This window comes from Hippocampus zosterae, chromosome 11 (genome assembly GCF_025434085.1).
Source record: "Hippocampus zosterae strain Florida chromosome 11, ASM2543408v3, whole genome shotgun sequence".
Classification (NCBI taxonomy): domain Eukaryota; kingdom Metazoa; phylum Chordata; class Actinopteri; order Syngnathiformes; family Syngnathidae; genus Hippocampus; species Hippocampus zosterae.
The window spans coordinates 21,677,455-21,703,659 of NC_067461.1; the positions used below are offsets into that span (position 1 = coordinate 21,677,455).

The 26,205-nt window shown below is 43.2% G+C and overlaps 1 protein-coding gene across 2 annotated transcripts in view; it reads right to left on the minus strand.

Moving 5' to 3' along the window:
• Positions 1-26,205, minus strand: part of vps8 (VPS8 subunit of CORVET complex) — a 70,920-nt gene that overhangs the window by 42,022 nt on the left and 2,693 nt on the right. The window contains exons 2-12 of one of the 2 annotated variants that reach the window (XM_052081015.1): positions 24,901-24,969; positions 23,027-23,157; positions 14,858-14,954; positions 13,349-13,381; positions 11,973-12,027; positions 11,732-11,856; positions 8,850-8,936; positions 6,644-6,711; positions 4,747-4,900; positions 4,609-4,668; positions 98-205 (exon numbers count right to left, since the gene is read on the minus strand). In XM_052081015.1, the coding sequence (XP_051936975.1) occupies positions 98-205; positions 4,609-4,668; positions 4,747-4,900; positions 6,644-6,711; positions 8,850-8,936; positions 11,732-11,856; positions 11,973-12,027; positions 13,349-13,381; positions 14,858-14,954; positions 23,027-23,157; positions 24,901-24,969 (987 nt within the window). Of the gene's footprint in view, positions 1-97; positions 206-4,608; positions 4,669-4,746; positions 4,901-6,643; positions 6,712-8,849; positions 8,937-11,731; positions 11,857-11,972; positions 12,028-13,348; positions 13,382-14,857; positions 14,955-23,026; positions 23,158-24,900; positions 24,970-26,205 lie in introns of those variants that run through there. The other variant, XM_052081016.1, reaches the window with a different exon arrangement.

Here is a 26,205-nt window from a genome sequence, read left to right on the forward strand (position 1 = left end):
ACACATCCATATATAAATCATACTGTACATTATGTAAATAAGATATTTGTAGATGAAGATCAAATGTATCTATTCCAGTTAAAAGGTCAGTAGATACCATGAGGAAGTGGATTGTATCTCCTTTACAGAAAGCTAAGAACGGGTTGACAGCCATTTGGACGGACACAAACTGCCATGCAAGCTGTGGGACACTGGATGGATCAGACTGAAAAAAAAACACAAAGTAATTTTTTCTTTGTGGAAATATATTGCTAAAAATCAGATTAATTATTAGTACAGTATTATTAGTGCTGCCCGGAATGTTGCAGCACGATGTGGTGCTACACCGAAGACATACACCTCGAAATACAGACTTGCCTGCATACGGTAAAAACTCAGAAAGCATGTGTAAAAGTGATTATCGCTCTCTGCTTTTGGATGTATTATCAACTTACTCATGCAACCTTGCAAAGACTTCATTCACAATGGGAAAAGCACAGTGAACAAATCAAAAGTGGTTTATTGTCTTGAAGAGGCCAGCTGGTTCCGGTTCTCAGACTTGAATGAAGATAACATCCTCTGAGAAAGAAGAAGTGGCAGTGCTAGCCTTGAGACGGCGCGCCTGTGATGTGTCCACAGTTCTCTATACACTTTGGAGTTCTTTTTAAGATCCTATTATTTGTTTTCAAATCTTTAAATGACCTCGCTCCACCTTACATCTCTGAGCTCCTCCGCCCCTACACACCTGCCCGGCCGGTGCCTCAGGTCTGCAGACCAGACATGATTAGAGATACCAAGAACTACGCGGAGGCTTCGAGGGGACAGAGCCATTTCTGTTGCTGGTCCCTCTCTTTGGAATGACATCCCAATGAACATTCGGCAAGGCCTCTCGCTGCCCATCTTTAAAACTCGTCTCAAAACAAATTTTTATTCTTTGGCTTTTGACTAAGCATGAGACTCGATTTTTAGTTTTACTGTTTTTGTGCTTTCTACTGTCTTTGTCATCAATGTCTCGTTTATTGTTGCATACTGTATGTACTATTTGCTCCATGTATAGCACTTTGCATACAGTGGTGGTTGTTTTAAAGTGCTTTATAAATATAGTTGAGTTGAGCAATCACAAACCCTCAGTATGACTCCTCTTAGGAGGGCATTGTGTAGATGTTCCCGCCCCCCTCCATTAGAAGTTTGTGTAACAGGCTATGCCCTAAGACAATAAAAGCAGTAGATGAGCACAACTTCCCAGAGCTGTTCTGAGATCATAAACCTAGACACGTCTCAACGCACTCTCCTTGCAAGAAAGACAACTCTGTTTAACTCGTCGTTTCTCTTTGTGTCTTCAAATGTATCTCAAGGGTCTGATTGCCTTTTAGACCTGATAGCACGATTGCTTAAAAATATGCAATAGCAGGGGTGCACGTGTGGAGGATTTCCACATGCTGATGGATTGGGGATTTAACTATAACAATCATAATAATAATAATAATTAAATGATGTGAAGGAAAATGGTAAATAGTACTGCAATTTATCCATTTTGTGTTCATATTGCATTTAATTGAAAGATGTTTGTTGTTTTTTTTCTCTTTCTTCTTTCTTCTTTCTACATACATTCTTGGTGCTGGAGGCTGTAAATTTCCCCAGTGTGGGACGAATAAAAGATATCTTATCTTATCTTAACTGCCGGTCACAATCATCATATTAATGGGCCACGAGTTTAAGGTTGGATGCTTACGGAAAAAAGAATAATTGAACAAATAAAACTCAACCACTTAAAACTATCTTGTGGATTGTATTTCATGTCATACCATTTAGGAATATGAGTTGATACAACAAAAAAAGTCATGACATCTTTGTATCTTTAAATTTGGAAGAAAGGAAAATTCCTTGAATCCTTGAAAAATCTAATAAATATGACTTCAAAGGGCAATGAGAAAATACATTTGTAAGAAGATAAGAATATTCTGCAATGGTAGCAATTGTAAAAACAAATACTGGGTGTTCCTGCGCATTATGGCCTCTTGGAGACACTAAGTAGTCATTGAATGAGAGCAGAAGTTGTGATTGAATTCTATTAATCTCACTCGTTTTTCACAGACTGGGAAGAATTTGTACCTTCGAGTAGTGTTAACTCACCTGTGTTTATGTGATTCCACAACGTTTGCATGAGTATTCATTATTTGAAGGCATTAGAATGGGAGACTCCATTTACTTTTGCATAAGCGCTTGCAATGTTTTAATAAGGAAACATAGTTTGATTTGAAATATAAAATGTGTGTAGTTCTTTTGGTTGTATGTTTACTAAACACGGTTTAGTTTTACAGTAAACTCAAACAAGGGAGTCAAAAACATCTTAAATCACGCTCGGGGACGGCTAAATCACCTCCGCCACACGCTTGGATGCAGCAACATGGTGCATTCAAGGTACTGTCACAACATCGGTAACTTGGAAAAGTACCGCGCCGTTCTGCTCATTAATAGTTTTTGTTCCATTTTTATCCATCCATCCGTCCATCCATTTTCAGATGCTCCTATCCTCACAAGGGTGGTAGGGCATGCTGGAGCCTATCCCAGCTGTCTTCGGGCAGTAGGCGGGGGACACCCTGAACTGGTTGCCAGCCAATCGCAGGGCTCATATAGATGAACAACCATCCACGCTCACACTCACACCTAGGGACAATTTAGAGCAGGGGTGCCCGTTACGTCGATCCCGATCTACCGGTAGATCTAAGACGGGTCCCAAGTAGATCCGAAGAGTGTCGAGGAGAAAAAAACCAACCAACCATTTGTGTCTTTGTGCATATTAGTAATATATTTTTGTGTTAATGTACACTGCACCCTAATTATTCTATCAGTCTCATTTTCACATAAAGGATTTTAAATATATAATAAAATAAAGCAGGTAAATCTTTAACCTATGGTGGCGCGTGACCTGCGTCAGCGGAAGTTGTTAGCGCTCAGCAGTCTGCAATTGCAGCTTGTGATCGGAGCTGTTGCGCTCCATCTTTTCTCGTCATTATTCTCATTCAGAGTTTGCTTCGTGTACAAGTCACCGAGGGCATGGGCAAAGAATAGGAATCTAGGAGGGCCCAGGGAAACACTTTAAAACAGTACGTGTGAGCTACGATAGTTAACAGGGCTGCAAAAGTGCATTGCATGCCTCAGTTTCAGACTGTTTTTCATCATGGCGTGCTTGTGTGTGTTCGTGTGTGTGTGTGTGTGTGTGTGTGTGTGTGTGTGTGTGTGTGTGTGTGTGTGTGTGTGTGTGTGTGTGTGTGTGTGTGTGTGTGTGTGTGTGTGTGTGTGTGTGTGTGTGTATGTGTGTGCGTGCGTGTGCCTGCCGGTAAGTGTAGATCCCGGGAGGTTAGTGAATCGAAAACTAGATTTTCGGTCGAAAAGGTTTGGGCACCCCTGATTTAGAGTGTTCAGTCATCCTGCCATGCATGTTTTTGGAATGTGGGAGGAAACCGGAGTACCTGGAGAAAACCCACGCAGGCACGGGAAGAACATGCAAACTCCACACAGGAAGGCCGGAGCCGGAACCGAACCCTGCACCTCTGCACTGTGAGGCTGACGTGCAATCAGCCCACCACCGGGCCACCCTTCTTTGTTTGTTAATATTTTAAATATTGAGAGAAGCCAAAACCGATTTAGATGAATCATCCAACTCTGGCGTGACTGATAGATTTTCTTTGGCATTTGAAGCATGACGCAGTGTATTGCTGAGCAACCTGGTCAACTCAATTTGCACAATATCCTAAGCGTTCAGATATTCAGATTAAATTGCTTATATTTGATATATTGAAATTGAATGCGGGTGGCCTGGTAGTCCAGTGGTTAGCACGTCGACTTCATAGTGCAGAGGTACCGGGTTTGATTCCAGCTCCGGCCTCCCTGTGTGGAGTTTGCATGTTCTCCCCGGGCCTGCGAGGGTTTTCTCTAGGTACTCCGGTTTCTTCCCACATTCCAAAAACATGGCAGGCTGATTGACCTCACTAAATCGTCCCTAGGTGTGAGCGTGTGCGTGCATGGTTGTTCGTCTCTGTGTGCCCTACGATTGGCTGTCAACCACTTCAGGGTGTCCCCCGCCTACTGCCCGAAGACAGCTGGGATTGGCTCCAGCACCCCCTGCGCCCCCAGTGAGGATTAAGTGGTTCGATAAATGGATGAAATTGAATGCAAAAATACACGCTCCTTCAACATAGTCTGTGGTTGATTGAACCGCACACATCACTGGTGATAACTTCCGAATCCACAACGCAAGTTAATTTCACAGCCAAATTACGACATATTTTCAACAAGGATCTTGATGGAATTCTTATGATTAATTTTAAGATCCACGATGAGAAAATTGGGTCACCCTTAGACTTTACCCAAAAATGGATTTGTTAGAAGACTGACTAAGAGATTTGCGACATCTAGAAAGTGTGCAAGTAAGGCGCTTCATTCATAAATTGACTTCAATGTGAACGGAAGATTATGTTTCATGATGTAAAATGCATTCATTATTTCTTAATGGACACATCACATTTTATAACGCTCACTTTAGATTTTGTGGCAATAAACTGTTCAGTGAGCATGCATACCCAAAGTAAAAAACAAAAGAAAGAAAAAAAAATAACAACTACAGACCTTGCTGTAGGGAAATGTCATCCAAACTTTTAGGGAGGGCTTCAGTCCAATTACCAGAATCTGGTGATGGCATAAAAAAACAACTCATGATCAACTTGCTTCGTGTTAAAGATGAGTGACGTAGATGCACAGGTGTACCTTCGTGAGGGAAGCCAAAGCCAACAGAGAATAATGTGTTATTGGGTGGTCACTGAAGTCTGGATATGCACGCAATGGTTCAATACAGCAGACTTCCCCTTTGGAACCACTGAATAGGCATCTTGAGTCACAGGAACGCATGCCCATTACTCTCCTGGAAGCAAAAAGGAAATATTTAGCATGAAGAGAAGCACACTAAAATGACAAAAGGAATCAAAGTAATCTCAAATTACATTTTATCATGTTCCCTTGTGCTTTCAAAGTTTGCTGTCATTCTTGAAAATATTAGCATGAAGTGATCTGAAATAATGCAGTTAGTTGGAAGCATAAACAGGGAGGTCTGGCAAAGCAAACTTTTTGCGGTCCAACAATTTGTTTTACTTTTCCTAATCAGTAAAAAAATAAGGCTTCCTTGCTAGTTTTAATAGAAATCGCATAATTAACATTTTTTGATTCCCTTTACTATCCGTTAGAAATTATAGAGATCATCTGTAAAGCTTTCCTGATGTATATTTTAAATGCGTTATTTCCATATGAGCTGCGGCTGATCGATATATAATTTTCATATTAATATCTACATATAAACATACACGATATGAATATTGTAAAGTCAACAACATCACGAGGCCCAGCTCAGTTTTCTGGACAATGGGGCCATTTCCTAGTGGGCCGCTTTCTATTGGCAGAGTTCGGGGACCACGATTCTGGCCTGCAAATAAATTTCCTCTGGTCAATGGATCCGTTTTGAAATATACTGTAACAAATAGATGAACATTTGAATCTATTATAGCCTTCTCATACAAATGTACAAGTAATGATTGACTTGATACTTGCAAACCATTGAATTATATACAGCAGAAACTGCACTCACCTCCTTTGTAAGGGTATCATCAAGTCACATTAATTTAATACACGACAAGAAACAACACCACTGTAGTATCTAACAACAAAATACTTTGAAGAGGGTTGCCGGCCACAAAGCATGCTGAAAAGGCCTGTTGCTGTGTGGCTAGGGGTGGGAAAAAAAGCCGACCAATTGAATCACCCAAAAAAATGGTTGAGGCAAAACATTTTGTCATGCAATGTGAATTATTACAACCGTTTGTATTATAATGTTTGTATTTTTCTGAAAAAATGCTTGGTTTTCAATGAACCCATCGTTATATTGATAAATCTAAAATGAACATCTCCATTGAACAATATAAAAACAACACGTTTGTTTTTGCTCCCATTTTTCGTGAGTTTCTCCAAGATGACCCATCCCACATCTCACGTGTGATTATTGCACAGGTATGCAGTAGGCTGGCCACAATGAAAGGCCACTCTGAAATGTGCAGTTTTCTTACACAACAATGCCACAGATTTTACAAGTTTTCAGTAAGTGTGTCAATGGCATGCCTACTGCGGGAATATCTTCATTCCTCCATCACAAGTAGTCTCCAACAATTTGGCAGTACATCCAACTGGCCTCACAAGCACAGACCACGTGTAACCACACCAGCCCAAGACCTTCACATTCAACATGTTCGCCCCCATGATCCTCGGGGACAAGCCACCCAGGCAGCCACTGCAAAAATCGGTTTGCATATCCGTCAGAAGCCATCTCACGGGAGCTTATCTGCATGCTCGCCGTCCTCATCGGTGCTTCGACTAGAGTGCAGTTGGTCGTCACAACCGACTTGAGTGAATTGCGTTTTTCACTGTTTAGGGCAGACGGCAGAGAGCGCGTGTGAAAAAGATTTATATCTTCAAGTCCAGCTCATGAAAAATTGAGGAAAATGTGTTGTTTATATTTTTGTTCAGTTTAGATTTGAATAATGGTCATATTATTCAGCTGTAAAATAAGCCATAAGATACTCAATCATGTACAATAAATTGGTCAAGACAAATCATTTACCTGAAAGCCAGCTCAAAAACTGATCCGCCACTATCGCTGCAAACTGCAAGTGTCGGGTCATCTGTGAACTTGGAACATAAAAATAAAAAAAGAAGGGAATAAGGAATAAGCAATTAGTTTTCAAACATAAATAATGACAGCGAATGACAATTCAGAGACTGAAAAATGTACATTCATCCTTAAATTATAATTAATAATCTATGTTCGTGCCAGATATCCTGCATCTGTATGCCTGCCTGGTTTGCATTGTTTCTTGCCTGGGAGAATCGCGCTCTGTCAACCATTTGTCACACTGCCTGGATTTAGAACCTTGGTTTACCCTTGAACAACAATAAACATTCCTCACGGAAACCTGCCTTTGGCTGACCTGGAATTGGTCTTGAGTCTGTTTGTTGTTCTTGAGTCTGTTCGTTGTAACGCCAAATCGTTAACTTCATGAAGCAATTCTCTTTGTAATCACTCTCACTACGATCACTAATTACCAAATCTGAGCGGGATCAGTTGATCTGACGAGCTCGAAGAAACAACATCACGAAGAAAAAACGTCACCAGAAAAACAAAATCTCAAATTTGCACCCTGGGTTCCTCCGGGCTTATTAAGCCCTATTTAAGACAATATCCATCCATCCATTTACACATTTTCCATCCATTTTATCCTCACAAGGGTCGCGGGGACTGCTAGAGTCTATCCCAGCCGTCTTTAGGCTGTAGGCGGGGGACACCCTGAACCGGTTGCCAGCGAATTGCAGGGCACACAGAGACGACCAACCATCCGCGCTCACACTCAGACCTAGGAACAATTGAGAGTGTTCGATCAGCCTTCCACACACGTTTTTGGAATGTGGCAGGAAACCGGAGTACCCGGAGAAATCCCACACGGGCCCGGGGAGAACATGCAAACCCCACACAGGAAGACCGGAGCCGGGATCGAACCCACGGCCTCCGCGCGGCGAGGTCGACGCGCCAACCACTCGAGCACTTATTTAAGACAATTTTAAAAATAAATAAATAAATACATATTTCACAGCTAACTCGGCAAAGAAAAACTAAATCTGTGAAATTGTGTTACTTCTCAAACATTGGAAAATGCAGGGCTCCAGACTGCACCTAAACAGTCACATTTAGCCTCAAAATTTGAGACTGCACTTGGAGTGTAATGCTTCACAAAATACACAGTTCGGTTAAGTTCTCAGTTTTGTGCTCATAGTTTTTGGTTCGGTTTGGTATGCGTTGTCTGTTAGAAATATCAATTGCCTTTTAGCTAAACGTTAAAGTGTAAACCAAGTTAAACCAAGTTTCCGTCAGAAACAAAACACCTCGGTCTTGAACACAGCAATTTGAAGCCAGTTGTGATTCCAACATCTGTGTTAAGTTGTCAAAAAGCCTTCCACACCTTGACAGCGCGAGTATATTTATCACCCACTCGTACTTGTGCAACCTGTAAATTTGACCCTTTTTAAAAAACCTGTGTTATGAAATTGTTAACACTGGCGGTGACCAGAGGAGTTAATTTACAAAAGAGGCAGTGTTTTGTCAGTCATTTGGAATCAGAGCAGCAAACATTACACTATAAAGTAGGTTCAGAGTCTGTTCAGACCAAATTAGCAATTATTTCAGCATGTAAAATAGACGCTGCGGCAAAATGATTTGTGTGTGATGTGGGTTTGACAACTCCCACTCAGAACATGAGCAGAGTTAATTCCCACGTTTACTCATGACAAGGAGTCGATTGCTCAAAACATGGACAAAGTTGTCAGGTGATGCATTGCAAAATCACTGTTCAACATGTTCCAAAATTCCTTGCTACAAGCAAAACCATGGCAAACGTCTGAAGAACGTTTGGACACGATTGTGGGCGCATGCTTCCCGCCTTGAAGGAACCCTGACAAGAACGCAACATTTGCTACCTTCGGGAACACTCACAAAAGTTTATCCCTCTGCGAAAAGGCTTTTTCCTCAGTCACAAGTTTAACCATTCTTATAAATGTTTTCTCTTAAATAAATCATGGTGGTTGATTTCTCTGTAAGGTGAAAATTACGTTAGCGAAAAGCGGGCTCGCAAATAGCTTCTTCATAGCAGGATGCCGCATGTTTCTGACAGCTCAAATGTTTCTTTGTAAGCATTATTCTTTGTAAATATTTCTTCTACTTACAATTTTATAAACATTTTATCAAGTGGTTGCACATGATACATGATGTGGCTTACCTTTACGTGCAGGATTGCTGTGCCCGGAGGGTGTGCATCAGTGATCGTCCTAAGAAGTTTCCCATTGGCAAGATCCCACATGGTAATCTCATCAAAGAACAAAACAAGAAATTATTATCAAGCTCGAATTGTGAATCACAAAAAACAGGGTGCATTGTATGTTGTCTCAGTGAAATATCAGTACGGAAATTGAGATGATGCAGCCAGTCTAAAAAAAAAGGGGGAAAAAAGTACCAATATGATGTTTGACCACAGCTACCTTGGTTGTCTTTTGTTGTTACTTGTTTATTTATTTTATTTTTTATTTAACATATTTTATATTAATGTCTTATGTGATTTTACGTACATTTTAGCTGTGTGTTCAATGCACTACACGTTTCCACTGTGGTTGAGAGAAGAAAATAATTTCATCTGTGCTGTCTTACACGTAGAGCAGGCATGTCCAAAATCCGGCCCGCGGTCGAATTTCATCCGGCCCTCGGCCCCTGTCATAAAATCAGTGCCGTCTGGCCCGCAGGTTGGGCGCAATGGAACACGTGTTGCATTGACTGAGGTCTCGTAGACTGGTGAGTGATGTTTCATAGAGTACTGCTTCCCTCTAGTGGCTAAATGAGTAATAGCATTCACTAAATGAGTAATAGCATTTAGAGACTAGAGGGCATCACTCACGAGTTAACAAGACATCACTCCGTGTTTATATTGACTGATATGTCATATTTTAAATGATCCTTGCAGTTGTGGATATGTGTATTGCTTGTTCATTTCCCTGTTGTTCGAGTCAAAGGTTTTGTGACTATTGAAAAGTCATGGTGATACATTTTATGTTTCAAATCAATCAATTTGCACTCAGGAGACTTCTGTTTAAGAAAAAGTCAAGTGAATAAGCAGTTGGATGTGATATACCTGTTTCAAATGAACCAAAAGAAATTCTTAAGATTGTTGAAATTAAAATAAAAATGGAAATGTGAAACAGACTGGCTTACTAAAATTTGTTGAACAATATTGTTGTTCAATGTAAAGAATGTCAGCCAAGGTCGGCCCCCCGACATTTTACCACATAAAATCTGGCCCCCTTGGCAAAAGGTTTGGACACCCCTGACGTAGAGCATATTTGACAATTAAAGCTGACTTGACTTCCTCAAGCATCTTATGTCAGAAATTATTGCATCTCGTCATTCGAGTTGCGATCTTTGGTGTTAACCTCCTTTATGATTGGATTTACATAGACATTAGATTTTATATTTCCTTGTGTCGTCTCTATGTGATCTTGAAGTTGGTTTTGAAACCTGTGTGTGATGAATATGTGAAGAAGTCTATATGTCAGACACTTGGACTGGTTTCTTTGCCATGGAAACAAACTGCAACAAAATGGACATCTGGTTGCTCTCATCCTGAATTCAGGTCACAATGTTGACATAATCATTACAAATCGACCAAGGTGAATAAAACTTAAATGCTCGAGATTGATCTTTGTCTCATATCTGCCCATAAAACTTCCCGCAGGATTTTAGAGGCTCATATAAGTATGTATGTATGCTATACTGTTGATTGTAATCTTCTGATTGAAGGTTTTTGCTGATATTGGTAACAGCTGTCTTATTTTGAGTGCGCGACCTGTGCTGACAGGATGGCTTCTTGTCCTATTGTCATCGTTTGAGTTCAACCCAAATGATCTACAGCAGAAATAAAGTAGTTGGCCTCATTGTCGCACAAATTTCAGGGGGAAATGTATATGTACCGTACAATGTCTAGAGCAGGGGTCACCAACCGGTAGCCATCAAGGACCACATGAGTAGCTAGAGCGCCTGTTCTAGAAAGAGCTCACCGGTGATTGGGCATTACTGTTGTAGAAGTGCTTATTTGAAAATGATCAAATACTGACAGAGACTTATAGAAATTCAGTGTTGCACTATTTATTTCATAATTCTAATGAGAAATTATTAACACGCTAAATGTGAATAGCATTCATTATTGATAATACTGTAACAACTGCCTGTAAATTTAATTGGGCGGCCCGGTTGTCCAGTGGTTAGCACGTCAACTTCACAGTGCAGAGGTACCGGGTTCAATTCCAGCTCCAGCTCCCTGTGTGGAGTTTGCATGTTCTCCCCGGGCCTGCATGGCTTTTGTCCGGGTGCTCCGGTTTCATCCCACGTTCCAAAAACATGCATGGCAGGCTGAGTGAACACACTAAATTGTCAATGGTGTGAGTGTGAGCGTGCATGGTTGTTCGTCTCTGTGTGCGTTTGACTGGCAACCGGTTCAGGTTGTCCCCCGCCTACTGCCCAAGACGGCTGGGATAGGCTCCAGAACCCCCCGCGACTCTTGAGAGGATTAAGCGCTTTGGAAAATGGATGGATGGATGGATGTAAATTTAATTCAAACTAATTTCAGAAGTGTACGGTATATCAATATCCGGTATATATGTTGCATTAATCAGTACTCAAGAGCTAGCACAAATGCTGGTGAGCCCTGGTCTAGAGTTATTACCTCTGCACTGATTGTACACTGATATTTGTACTGATTGTACAAATATCAATGTACCATAATATTTCCTTGTATACCATACTTTGTCTTCTACATTAATTGAATGAACATAAAAAATAATTTTCCTCTGCAGGTTTCGATCAGGCCTTTAAATATTACAATTTTAAATATAGTTAGTTTCGGGAGTGGTGCATTTATGTTGCTTGGTGTTTCTAGTAATATTTTTTAGATGTTGTCATGTTATGCACTCTGAAGATGTAAAAAGATAAAAATAAAAACTGAAGTTGTTATCCAAGTTCTGCACCAAAAAGGTATGCACGCTTGCTTGTGACAAAATGAAATGGAGAGCAGATTTGACAACACCCCCAAAAAAACCTTTATGATTAAGTTTGTACCTGTCCTTTTGCAAATCCACAGAGAAGTCTTGAGCAATCATTGTTGATGCTGAGGGCAGAGATCGCACCAAACTCCGCACCAGTTGTTTTTGTTCCAAGACAGAGCCTTAATGCTTGGTTGTTATCTGGAGAGGACAGTTAAAGGGGTTATAATCAAAGCCAGGCTCATACACATTTTTCACAGTATTTGAATCAAAGATTGGAACGGAGCTGAACAATTACAAATCTAGATTTGGCTTACCAAAGACCAAAGCAAGACCGTGAGATGTTCCCACAACAATCACCCCTGCAACTGTCTGAAGAAATGAAACAACATGAGTGAGTAATAACATCATGAGTAAATCCAACAAACAAACTACACAGCTAATTCGCAAGTATTATATTTCCAGTCTAATTCAATTCTGTGGGAGAGTCAATTCCTCAAAGGTTCGGTGTTAATCACGGGAGTTCACTCTGTCGAGTGTATGCTCAAACATCAACGCCTTACAGAGTTACTGCTAGAATTCAAACACATCTGTGAAATGTTTTCTGAAAGAGCAGTAACAGCAGACAACTATTTTCACTTCTTTCAACTTTACAGCTTGTCTGACATCCAACAACTAAGACTTGTCCAAGTCACTGTGTGGGTTTGAGGTTCATTTTAATAAGATAAGATATCCTTGATTTGTCATGCAAGCAAAAGTCACCACAGAGGAGTTGAATTCACACTTCCAAATTTGCTGTGTATGAATCCACTGTAACCTTCTGGGGTACCCTGATGGGATACCATAAAATTGATGTGAAATTAAATCAATTCAAATAAGGTTTCTCCAAACCTTTCAATTTAAAAGCCAAATTAGAAATGTATCTGCTCTCTGAAACTCAAACGAAAAATCTAAACATAAATACTGCATATTTCCATGACTATAACATATTATCCATTATATATCCATTGTGGGACAAATAAAGGATATCTTATCTTATCTTATCTTATATACAAATCATGGGGAAAAAAAGTTAGGTGTCGAAAAACAGATTTTTTTATTGTTTTGTTTGGGGGGAGAGGGGTGATCAAAATTTTCCTGATGAAATTCTATATCCAACAGTTGTTAACGTAGATTTTAATTCAACTTTCGCTCTGACATATTGTTAGAAACGTTTTTTTTAAATAATTCTACAGTAAATCAAAGGGTGAATACACATTTTGGGTCAGTATTCTCATAGAAGAAGCTCAATACCTTTTTTTCCCCTCTTGCAACAATTAGTACCACTGTGGCCTACCGCATGCTGAGCGATGCAGTGACTCAACTGGACAATCGTGAACAAATTAATTGGTTACACCTGACGATTCACCCTCTCACAGATATCAACTCGCTGCAATATGAACCTATGTCCCCCGATGTTCTTATTGGGAAACGTTTTGAGGCACCAGATGCAGCATAGTGTGCTGCATTTTTGTTTATTTTCCAAGTACAACCACAAACACGGCATGATGGTCAAGGAAGGAGCTACTGCCCTGGCCAACAGAGATGTATTATCATAATGCAAAGAGTGTGTGTATATTACATTGTTTTGTGTAAATATGCCTGTACACCGGATTATACTTTCTCTTTAACAAATTGCAAAAGCAATACTCACAATCGCAGTTGGTAATCCAGCATCAACTTTGTCCTGAGGAAAGACACAAATGTTTAATTTCAGCAACAAATGTGTAAACAAGTGTGCTTTTGGAAACTGAGTGGGAACATTTTGCAGAATGAAAGAAAACCCAAATCAATTCAACAAATTCAGTTGTTTCCCCAAAACCTGAATAACAGAGGGAAATCAAATCAATTGATACTGATGCACAGTTAAGTGCTGTTACTATTGAATATTTCTACAATCAATTTATTTGATTGATTATTGCATTGATTAATCGGTTCATTTAATTTTTTTAAAAGTTTTGTATTACAATGTATTGCAAAATATGTTGTTTTTTTCGGATGACTGTTTATTAATCATTCATTGTTGCTTTTTTGTTATTGTTTAATGATAAAATGAAACCAAATCAACAACAATAAATCCCATAAATAATAAACAATAAACAATCAATATCCCATGAGAAGGGACTGACGTTGTCCTGTCAAATTGAGTATTACCTTTGGGTGCAGATTCATGCTAAGGGCTACTTTTTTGATATACAGTGAAACTCCTCTACAAAAAAACCTACATTGGCGAAAATATCCCTGAGTGTGAAAAAATTTCATGCATGAAAACCATTTGCACTTTTCTGCTCCCCATACAACGAAAAGTCCCCCTGTCCCGTTATACTAAGTTTTTTTCTCTGCTCATGCCTCACAACAAGATACACAGGAATTTTAAAAAAACTTCCGCGAAAGTCTAATCCAACCTCACCATGCCACAGCGACCTCCACTGCTTCGTTCAGAAACGGCAACAGCAACCACCACACTGGTTTACATATGCGCAGTAGTCCAGGAAGTATTTGTTATTGTTAGTTTCAGATGCATTACGAATGTTGCATTGCTAAAATGGCTACGAAACGGACCTTTTCAGACCAAGGAGTTAAGAAAAGAAAAGCATTCACGCTTGAAGACAGGATTAAAGTAATAAAAATGAAAGATGGAGGAAGCAAAGTAAAAGACATTATGCAAGAAATCGATGTAAGTCAAAGTGAATGCTGATCATAAATTTCACAATTACTTTCCTGTTTTTTTCTTTCTACACTGGCTATATGAAGTGTCAAATAAGTGGCCGCTTGAATTTATGCACTACGTATTGGAATAAAAATAAAGAGTACACACATATGTTTTGTGTGTGTGTGTGTGTGTGTGTGTGTGTGTTCATATCTGAGATCAAATTTGCTACAGTGAAAAGCCCCATTGTGAAAAATGTCTTGCTGCAAACGTGATTTTGTTGGAGAGGAGTTTCACTGTACACAGATTTAACAATGTCGATTATAGATTATTCATAATATGACCATGAACAATGACTGTTTTTGAGAAAGATAAAATTGACATTTCTTTGTCAACAATTTGATTATGATTTAGAAAATACAGAAAAATGTTGATCATTGCTTTGCAAGGTAAAATCAAATGTTTGCAAATGTCTTTTTTTGATTAGCGATAATGAAGCCAAGCGAATTTTACCGCAGCTGAGACGATCTGGGCAGAGATGCCCTGAAGCATGCTGTGTCGAAGAACTGATCCATGAACTGCCGCTTTCAACTCCACTGCCTTCTTCTTCCTTAAAACGAGAACATTAAAACATACACAGAAACAATGTTAACACACACTTTCAGAAAAATATCATGCTACATTTTACCAACCATCACTGAACATTTTTAGGTATGATACAGTATTCTGTATGCTCAGTCATGATAGTTTAATCATGCATCATATTTTATTCTGTATTTGTACGTACAAAACCAATTCCGATGAAGTTGGGACATTGAGTGTTTGATGAGCATTCCTCAACTTTATCCTTTTTTTTCTTGCCACACCTCCCAGCTTTTTTTGGAACATGTTGCAGCCATAAAATTCAAAGTGCATGATTATTTGCTCAAAACAAGAAAGTTTATCAGCTTGAACATGAAAAAACTTTTATTTGCAGTGGGTTCATTTAAATACAGGTAGAACATTATTTGCAAATCATTGTACAGGTATTCTGTTTTTCTTTTTGTTTAAACACAATGTCGCAAATTAATTGGAATTGGTTTTGTACTATGTGTAAAACAACGTAGCGTACTTTCCGCACTATGAGGCGCACCTAAAAGCATTCAATTTTCTCAAATGCCGACAGTGCGCCCTATAATCCGATGCGCCTCATACAAAGTAACTGTCTTTATATTCATTGAGTTGTTCCTATGCCATTTTGTGGTGAATATTAGAAGGAACCAATTGTAACATAAAAGGGTTCTGCCCGACAATAATTGACATGTGCATTCGCCAACATACACTCAAAGCCAGCATTAAACAAAGATAAGATAAGATATCCTTTATTCGTCCCACACTGGGGAAATTTACAGCCTCCAGCAGCAAGAATGTATGTAGAAAGAAGAAAGAAGAAAGAGAAAAAAACAACAAACATCTTTCAATTAACACAAAATGGATAAATCGCAGTACTATTTACAATTTTCCTTCACATCATTTAATTATAATTATTATTATGATTGTTATTTTTTATTCATCAGCCTGACAGCAGTCGGTAGATCATACCAAAAGCAAAGTTAAGTACTGACACCGGGGGTCGGCAACCCGCGGATTGAGAGCCGCATGCGGTTCTTTAGCGCCGCCCTAGTGGCTCCCTGGAGCTTTTTCAAAAAGGTTTGAAAATGGAAAAAAGGAAATATATTTTTTTGTATGTGGTTTCTGTAGGAGGAAAAACATCAAACATTCATAATGTTTTCCAGTGCTGTAAAAATGTGTAGAACAAATATTAAATTTCAACATTTCTGTCGACGAGGATTTGCGTCATAGGATTGCGACACACGTTTCTATTAGCAAGGCGGGATGCCAGGTAGGTGGCTGTTGGAAAAAAAAAAAAAACAGCATTTCATGTAGAATTGACTGAGGTTACTGGCAAAGAATGGGAATGTAGAGGGCCAAAAGAAGCATTTTAAAATGGTCAACTTGAGCTACGATAGTTAACACACTGCAAAAGTGTGTCCTCTATGCCTCAATCATCTTAGGGGCCGTTATGGCTGTTGCTCACTATGGCATGTGTGTGTAAGTGCATGCGTATGCGCGCGTGTGCGGTAACAGGTCGATCGCGGGAGGTTGGTTGATCGAAAAGTAGCTCTTCGGTCAAAAAAGTTTGAGCAACCCTGCGCTATAGGATGCACTGCAGGGGAAAAAACACATTTAATCATGAAGGCTCATTGTGTATTTGCAGCTAACTTCATCATTTAATAGTATGCTAAGATAGCTAATATAGATACATACAGCATGTGTTGCCTTCATTGGAAAGCTTTTAATTTTTTGCGGCTCCAGACATATGTGTTTTTTTTGGTCCAGTATGGCTCTTTCAACATTTTAGGTTGCCAACCCTTCAAGGAAGAAGGAGACAAGCAAGATATTTAACCCTTCTGGATGTGAGCCTTTTTGTTGAATCTATTGTCTTCAGAACTTTTGTCTTTCATTCATTATTTGTAATCCCATTTGGATTTATATGTTTCATGTCTGCGTTTGTGACCAGTTCTCATTGTTACAGCTGCAGCGGTTGTGAAGGCTGTATTGTATTGTATTGTATTCTTTTTAGCGCAGCACCATCTAGCAGAGGGGTGGCCAACCAGTCAGAGACGAAGAGCCAATTTTTTTACTGTGTTACTGCAAAGAGCCACATCATACCCTTCCTGGCACGGGCGCGCGCACGCACACACACGCACGCGCGCACACGCACACACGCACACGCACGCACGCACGCACGCACACACGCGCGCACGCGCACACACACACACACACACACACACACACACACACACACACACACACACACACACACACACACACACACTTTTTTGGCCAAAGATCGACTTCTGAAGCGACCAACTTCTCACGAACGACCCGATCGCGCACGTGCAACCATACACACACACACACATGTGCGCTCGAACACACGCACGCACTCACGCGGATGCCCACCAGTGCACTCGCGCACACATGCACGTACACTACAATGAGCAACAGTCGGAACGGGACGAAAATGAATGAAAGCTGAAGATCCAAACAAACAAATCGGGGGTTTTTTGCCACCCATTGCCTCCTCCCACCAATTGCGGTCGACTTGGGACCAGTTCACTGGATCCCGGTCGATTCTGATCGACGTATTGGGCACCCCTGCTTTAAAATCAGAGGTAATTTGTCACGTCACGTACCCGCCAGCAGGTGGCGGGCTTTTCCCTCCGCCAACTGCACACCTGTCCGTAATTTCGGGCTGATTATCCTCCTTTATTAAGAGGCTCCGGCAGTCCACTCACTGCCGGAGAATTCCATGCCGTGCCATTGTTCTCTCGCGCTATTTTCCTCGATTGTTAACTACTCGTTGCCTTTTTGCCTTGCGGCCATCACTCTTGTTATTCGCGTTGCCTCTAAATTGTATATCTCTAGATTACCTAATCAGTACTTCCTCGCACTTTGTTTTTTAGCGAGCGTTTTCGGTTGTTTTCCTTATTTCCTGGTCCTTATTTGACCAGCGCTTTTTGTTACCGTTTTCCCTGTCGGGCTCTTTCTGTTAAGTCATTAAAGACTCTTTGTTTTCTCTGACAAGATCTTTCCGTGTCTGCTTAACTGGGAATCCACCCCTTTAGTTTGTTCTGTACGAGGCGATCTATTCTTCGCCACCATGGATCCCGCAGACATCGAAAAGATGTTGCTCTTTCCCGACAAGAGCAACAGATGAGTCAGCACGGCCAAGCCATTTCGGAACTCCGCGGCGCGGTCTCCATGCTGGCTCATCGGTTCGATGAATTCGAACCTCGCTTAGTTCGGGTGGAGGAACGGAGACCACCTCCCCCCGGGGTTCGTCCTACCACCCCGGAAGCGCCCTCCTCATATCCCACAATGTCGTGGGAGCCCTCGCTTCCACACCCCCCTCGTTATGGGGGTGAGCACGGGCAGTGTGGACACTTCCTACACCAGTGCTCTCTCATATTTGACCAACAGCCGTCTGCCTACGCTAATGACGCCGCCAAGGTGGCTTATGTTATGAGTCTGTTGACAGGTCCGGCGGCGTCATGGGCGATTGTGACCAGTGACGCAAAGCCGAATCTCCGTTCATCGTTCCCTGATTTTGTGGCAGCCTTTCGTCGGGTGTTCCACCATCCCGTGCGGGGCAGAGAGGCAGAGGGTCGGCTACTCGCCCTCCACCAGGGAAAGCGGTCGGTCGCGGACTACTCCCTTGAGTTCCGGATCCTGGCCGCACAAAGTGGATACGACGATCGAGCACTGTGTGGACTGTTTCGCCGTGGCCTGAACTCGCAACTCAAGGACGAGTTGGCGACCCGCGACCACAGCACCGATTTGGAGCAGCTGATCGACCTCTCCCTCCTCATGGACAATCGCCTGAGGGAGCGAAGCCGGGAGCGTGGAGGTGATCGGTATCCGTTTCGACGCACCGCGTAACGTGAGGAACATCGTGGGCTCGGTGACCACTCCCGAGGCCGGGAGACAGCAACCACGGAGGAACCGATGCAGCTGGGCGGCAAGGACGTTGGTGCGGAGGACAGAAGGCGCCGTCTCAGCGACCGTGCTACGACGGACAGCGTCCAACCATCTCCTCACGCCACAACCAGCTATCCGGGGTCGTCATTCCATGTCCACCCCGAGTACTGTGAGTTACGACCCCGCGCGTCACCCCCCCCCCCCAGTCACCCCCCCCCCCCCCCCCCGAGTCTAGGCGAGTCGACACGCGACCGGGACACCCCAACAGACTTGAGCTTGAGGGGGAGATATTTGGTGGGTCCCGGTCAAGCCGGGTTCGGGCCCTGGTAGACTCAGGAGCGGATGACTGTTTAGTGGACACCAATCTCGCATCCGAGCTGGGTTGTTTTTTGGAAGAATTGATTGATAAGAAGCGAGTTCGTGATCTTGATGGGCGTCTCCTGGCGGTAGTAACGCATAGAACGGAGCCGCTAAAGCTTCTACTCTCCGGCAATCATATCGAGCATCGCCGGTTTTACGTAATGCGGTCCCGCAACGCTCCGATCATCCTCGGATTACCCTGGCTTAAGACGCATAACCCCGTGATTTCATGGGCGCGCCCAGCAATAGATAGCTGGAGCCAGTATTGTTATCAGCACTGCTTACAATCAGCCGTCGGGAAGCACGAACGCGTCACGCCCCCCGAGGAGATCTGCCTTGACGGAGTGCCGGAGTGCTATCGGGATCTTAGGGAAGTATTCAGCGAGGATCGTGCGCGCTCCTTGCCCCCACACCGCCCCTACGATTGCGCTATAGACCTGCAGGCGGGCGCTCCGTTGCCGACCTCGCGGCTGTATCAGGTATCCCAACCCGAGCGCGAGGCGTTGACGGAGTACATCAACAGCTCGCTCGCTGCAGGTCTCATTAGACCATCACGTTCACCGTTAGGGGCGGGTTTTTTCTTCGTGGGGAAGAAGGATAAGACCCTGTGACCCTGCGTAGACTATCGGGGATTAAATGAAATCACGATCAAGAATAAATACCCCCTACCCTTGTTAGACTCCGCCTTCGCCCCACTGCAATCGGCCACTGTCTTCTCGAAACTAGACTTGCGCAGCGCTTACCATTTGGTTCGCATCCGGGAGGGTGACGAATGGAAAACCGCTTTTAAGACCCCTCTGGGCCATTTTGAATATCTAGTTATGCCTTTTGGACTGACAAACGCTCCTGCCGTATTCCAGAACCTGATTAACGACGTTTTACGGGACATGATTAACATTTTTTGTTTCGTTTATCTTGACGACATTTTGATTTTTTCCCGGTCATTACACGAGCACCGGCAACATGTTAGGCTGGTGCTACAACGTCCACTGGAGAACCGGCTCTTCGTCAAGGCAGAAAAGTGTGAGTTCCATGTCCCCGTCATCTCCTTCCTGGGGTTCATTATAGAACAGGGCAGGTTACGAGCGGACCCCATTAAGACGCATGCGGTCACTAATTGGCCGGTTCCTACCAGTCGCAAGGAACTGCAGCGCTTTTTGGGGTTCGCCAATTTCTATAGACGTTTTATCCGCGGATACAGCCAGAAGGCGCTTCCCTTAACCCGCCTTACGTCTGTCAAGATCCCATTTAAGTGGGATTCGACCGCGGATGCGGCGTTCGCTAACCTGAAGGCGGCGTTTACTAGTCCCCCTGTACTACAACATCCTGATCCTTACCTTCCTTTTATCGTAGAGGTGGACGCCTCGGATTCAGGGGTGGGTGCGGTGCTGTCCCAACGTTCTCCGGTCGACCAGAAGCTGCACCCCTGCGCCTTCTTCTCCCGTCGACTCAGTGCCGCCGAATCCAATTACGACGTGGGCAACCGTGAACTGTTAGCAGTTGTGACCGCCTTGCAGGAGTGGCGGCACTGGCTTGAGGGGGCAAAGGAACCTTTTACGGTCTACACGGATCATAAGAACCTCGCTTATCTCCGCTCCGCCAAAAGACTAAACGCCCGTCAGGCCCGGTGGGCCCTCTTCCTCACCAGGTTCGACTTCGTCCTTACCTACTCTCCCGGGTCTAAGAACACTAAGCCCGACGCCCTTTCCCGTCTCCACAAACCTCGGGGAGGGACCGATCCCCGGAGACCATCCTCCCGACCCAGTGCATCGTGGGGGCCGTCCAATGGGAGATTGAGCAGTGGATTCAGGCAGCCCTGGAGGGGGTTCAGGTGCCGGCGGGGTGCCCAGCGGGGAGGCTGTTCGTACCTCCGCCCCTCCGATCTGAGGTTCTGCAGTGGGGACATGGGTCCAAGGTGGCATGTCACCCCGGGGTGAACCGGACTGTGCAACTCGTCGCCCAGCGGTTCTGGTGGCCGGAGCTCCGTAGTGACGTGACGGAGTTCATCAAGGCCTGCACCGCTTCTCCAAGGCTGCTCATTTTGTGCCTTTGTCCAGGTTGCCGTCGGCGCTGGAGACCGCCGACCTCCTCGTCAAACACGTCTTCCGTCTCCACGGCATTCCGGCGGACAATGTGTCGGATCGGGGGCCCCAGTTTGTGTCTCGCGTCTGGAAGCGGTTCTGCCGGTCCCTCGGAGCTACGGCCAGCCTGACCTCGGGATACCACCCCCAGTCCAATGGACAGGCTGAGCGCGCCAATCAGGATCTGGGGGCGGCCCTCCGCTGTGTGTGCCTCCACCGTCCCGCATCCTGGGTCGACTTACCCTGGGTGGAATATGCCCACAACACCCTCGTCTCTTCCGCCACAGGCAGATCACCATTCATGACGGCTTACGGGTACCAGCCACCGTTGTTTCCATCCCAAGAGGGGCAGGTGGAGGTCCCTTCTGTACAGCACCACCTTAAGCGGGCCCATCACGTGTGGAAGGAGGCCCGGGCTGCGTTGTCCCGCACTGCGACCCGGAACCGGCAGATTGCAGATCGTCGGCGGCGCCCGGCGCCCTCATATGTGGTGGGACAGAAGGTGTGGCTGGCAACGAGGGATCTTCGACCTGGCCGGCACGTCTGCAAAACTGGGACCCCGATTCACTGGACCATTCGAGGTCGAGGCCGTCATCAGTCCCGTCGCAGTCAGGCTCCGGCTACCGGCCTCCATGAAGGTTCACCCCGTGTTCCACGTCTCACTGCTCAAGCCTGTGTCTTCCAGCACCTTGGCGTCTCCTCCCGCTCCGCCGCCACCTCCGCGGGTGGTCGATGGTGGCCCGGTGTACGCGGTACGTGCCATCCTGGACTCTCGGCGCAGGGGCAGGGGTTTCCAGTACCTGGTCGACTGGGAGGGCTACGGGACTGGGTGCCCCGCTCCTGGATCCTTGATCCGTCCCTTTTGCGCGACTTCCACACTGCTCATCCGTCCAAGCCGGGTAGTCCGCCTGGAGGCGTCCATTGAGGGGGGGTACTGTCACGTTACGTACCCGCCAGCAGGTGGCGGGCTTTTACCGTTTTCCCTGTCGGGCTCTTTCTGTTAAGTCATTAAAGACTCTTTGTTTTCTCTGACAAGATCTTTCCGTGTCTGCTTAACTGGGAATCCACCCCTTTAGTTTGTTCTGTACGAGGCGATCTATTCTTCGCCTCGGGCAGAACGTGACATAATTAACTGACTAGCTTAGCGCTTAGTGCCCTTGTTTGCGCTGGGGGTGATGCAGTCATCTGATTGGTTGCCCTCTATGTCAATCAAGTAACGGGATTGATGATAGGCTGACGGAGTATGTTCGGTGAAGTTAGCGCCTTGTTTGAATGGCATCACCACTGCCGAGGCGTTTTCAACGGTTGTCGTGTGAGAACCCGAGAGCAGTATTGGACCAGTCAAAGAGCCGCATGCCGCTCGCGAGCTGCAGGTTGGCCACCCTTGATATAGCAGATGGATAGCGCAACCGCAGCCACTATTGTAGCTTCTATTCTATGCGCTAGATAATGCAGTGCGCCCTATATATGAAAACTGTTTTAAAATAGGCCATTCATTGAAGGTGCGCCTTATAATTCAAAGCGCCTTAAGTGCAGAAAATATGGAACCGTAACCAAACTTGAGTACCGAAGTATTTTGGGAAAGATACAGAAAACAGTATACGTGTGTGTGTGTGTGTGTGTGTGTGTGTGTGTGTGTGTGTGTGTGTGTGTGTGTGTGTGTGTGTGCGTGCGTGCGTGCGTGTATGCATGTGATCGTGTGTGCGTGCGCTTTCACCGTTTGAAGTGAGCTGGGTCCCCGCTGTCAGAGCTGGCAAGGGAAGCGCTATCACAGGAACGAGCATCAATATTTTCGGCATTCATCACACAAGTATCTTCCAACACAAACGGTTCCTCCTCATCCTCCAGCTGCAATCCCAAAAGCAAACAAAACCAAAAATAATAAACCAAGTACAATATAGCTGCATTTCTATTATAGATGACTGCAACACCAATTTTATTTTAAGGAGGTAACTTGTTTGAGTTAAACAGTTCTTTAAATTAGTAATAATAATAATAATTGTAATAATATTGTGATTATTGTTATTATCATTATTATTATATATTATAATTTTATATATTATAATTATATTATTATAATAAAATTGTTATTATTGTTATTATTATTAATACTACGGACTACTACTAATAATAATAATAATAGGTTTTTATGAATACTCCAAGATGCAAACCATGTGTACACAAAGAGGCAAAAAACATGCACAACGCAACAGTAGGAGGGGGTCAAGGGCAGATGGGAGTATGATCGGATGTTGTACCCACTAGTGGTACCTGGATTGGGGGAGGAGGTGTGCTCCCTCTAGTGCAGGGGTCAAAAACTTGGGGCCCGCGGACACCAGGGAGCCCTCAAGGGCTTCATGAGTAGTCCACTGGGCTATTCCAAAAATAGCTCACCGGTGATGAGACACTGTGACTCTCCAGGAATATTGTAGAAGTAATATTTCAAAATGTGAACACTGTCAGATATTTATAATCAAGTGTGGCCAATTGATATTTATTTGTTTCTTAATTATTTTGAGAAATCGCTAATGTGATCAGTGTCTTCTCAGAAATTAATAATCAACCCTTTCAAGGACAACGATCATGCCAGTGGACAGCTTATGATGGTATCAGGTTACAGGTTATTATTGGTGCATGAAAGGGTTCATCATTAATTAAAACATACAAAGGTAGTTTGAGCTAATTTATTACCATCAAACTGGTAGCACTTACGCATTAATCAGTAGCCAAGAAGGAGCTCCAAGTTTCAAAAAGGTTGATGATACTCTCGTGGTACGTCAATGAATCTGAGTACACGTCAGTGGTGTTTCGTTTTTTAGTTCAATTCATTTGTATTCATGATGTAAGACCATTTTATTTTAAAACTTTTATTTGTGGATATATTTTTAATTTACCTTTTATGTGCAAAACATTTTTATTCAGCGTTTTCTTACAGTTTTTCCTGATAACATTTTTGACTTGTTGCCTTTACTGTCACAATGGACATGTTTTTCGTGGAATATAACTACCGGTACATTGTTGTTGGATTTAGATTTTTGTTGTTGCTGTAGTAAAATGTGTTGACATTTCTAGTAGCGTTCTGTATTTCGTCTGGGATGATTTTGGATATTTTTCTCAGAACACATCAAGTTTATCCTATAAACTTTGGGGTGTTGTCTTTCCCATAATATTTTTTTTCTTATATAACTATGAATTCATTTCTGTTTGATTTGAGTTTTTGCAATATTGCAATTGTAGGAATACAAATGCTATCTGGTTTTATAAACATTCCGGCCAACTATGAGGCTGAACTTCAATTTTGGGCGATATACTGGCTGGTACTTGGAGAGACCATTATTTCTTGGAGGATAGTACTTGCTGTCAGATGTTTGACAACCATTGTTCAAAGGTAGGATTTGGGTTGACTTATAAAAAAGTTGAGTCATGGTTGAGGGATTTCCAGAGGGTTGAGGTGAGGGGTGGAAAAGGTTCTGCCTCCCACAGTGCAGCACTTTTTCTTGGTGATGGAGGTGGAGAAGTTTGGCAACTCTTCGTCTACCCCTTTTTTATTTATGATTAACTGCAAGAGTGAACTTAAATTGAATACTTCACCTCATTGAGGATGCTCTCCAAGGTGGGAGGTGTGTCTACTTGGGGAATGTCGAATTCCTTATCATCAATCTGAGAAAATAACATGGGAGTGGTGAGAGAGACAGGGTTAGATACACCTTACATAACATTTTTTGAGTGAAGTGCATGCTGCATTTGTCTATACAGTACTGTAATCATCCTTTTCTTTTTTTATGCAGTGTACAAACATGATTACATACAATAATATAATGGACTTAATAATCAATAACAATAATAATCAATTCTAAGTGAAGATCTAATATGCTGATACACTCCATTACAAAAAGTTAATTTTGGAATGGCTCAAATATGATTAAGAAGAAGATTCGTCTTTTTATTGCTATGTATTGTACACACAAGATGACACAATATTTTCCCTTGACAGCCAACACACAATGATATTTGGTACACACACTGGAGGAGGTGGCTAGCTAATCATGCAGTAAAATACATATAGTCAATAATGCTTTCAAAACTCGAATTTTAGCACTACAGTATTTGGGTTTTGAAAGGCTAAACGCAGGTCTTGCAACATGAACGCTTTTAAGGGCCCAAAAACTTGAAAGTCTGAAGGGGCAAGTTCTGTGCTGTAAGGGGGATTAGGGAGCAGTTCCCAACCCAACTCGTTGATGGTGTGCACTGTTTGGGCTGATGTGTGAGGCCTTGCATTTTCATGTTGCAAGATGACTCCTTCTGACTGATGACCTCTGCGTTTGTTCTTTCTGTCTTTCTTGGCCTGCCTCAGCAGTTCACAGTAGTTGGCACAAAGTTTGAAAGTGATGATCAAGTCAAAAGTGTTGTGAGTGACTGGCTGGAACATCAGGACAATGATTTTTATTCCCTAGGGAATATGGAAGCTTGTGCACAGATGGGAATACTGTAGTGTGTGAGAGTTCTGGGAGACTATGTTGAGAAAAAACAGTTAGCTTCTATCTGTATTAGATGTCCTGATACCAAAAAATTATTATCGAATGACCCTCGTAGCTTTGTAGCTTCGTAGCTATGAGTTAAACAGCCACCAGGGGTTGCAACTGGGGGTCATAGCATTTGATCAGGGTAGCAACTGCCACCCCTTGCTGTCCTGTAAAACTGATGCACCATCAAACTACCTCCTCAGCTGCGGCAGAGGAACACTAAGGCTGCCTTTGTTTTCACCAAAACTACTTACAGTAAATTAGGACATGACTTATTATTACTGTACATTAGTTAGGGTCTCGGGGCGGTACGGTGGTCGACTGGTTCGCGCGTCAGCCTCACGGTGTAGAGGTGCAAGGTTCCATTCCGGTT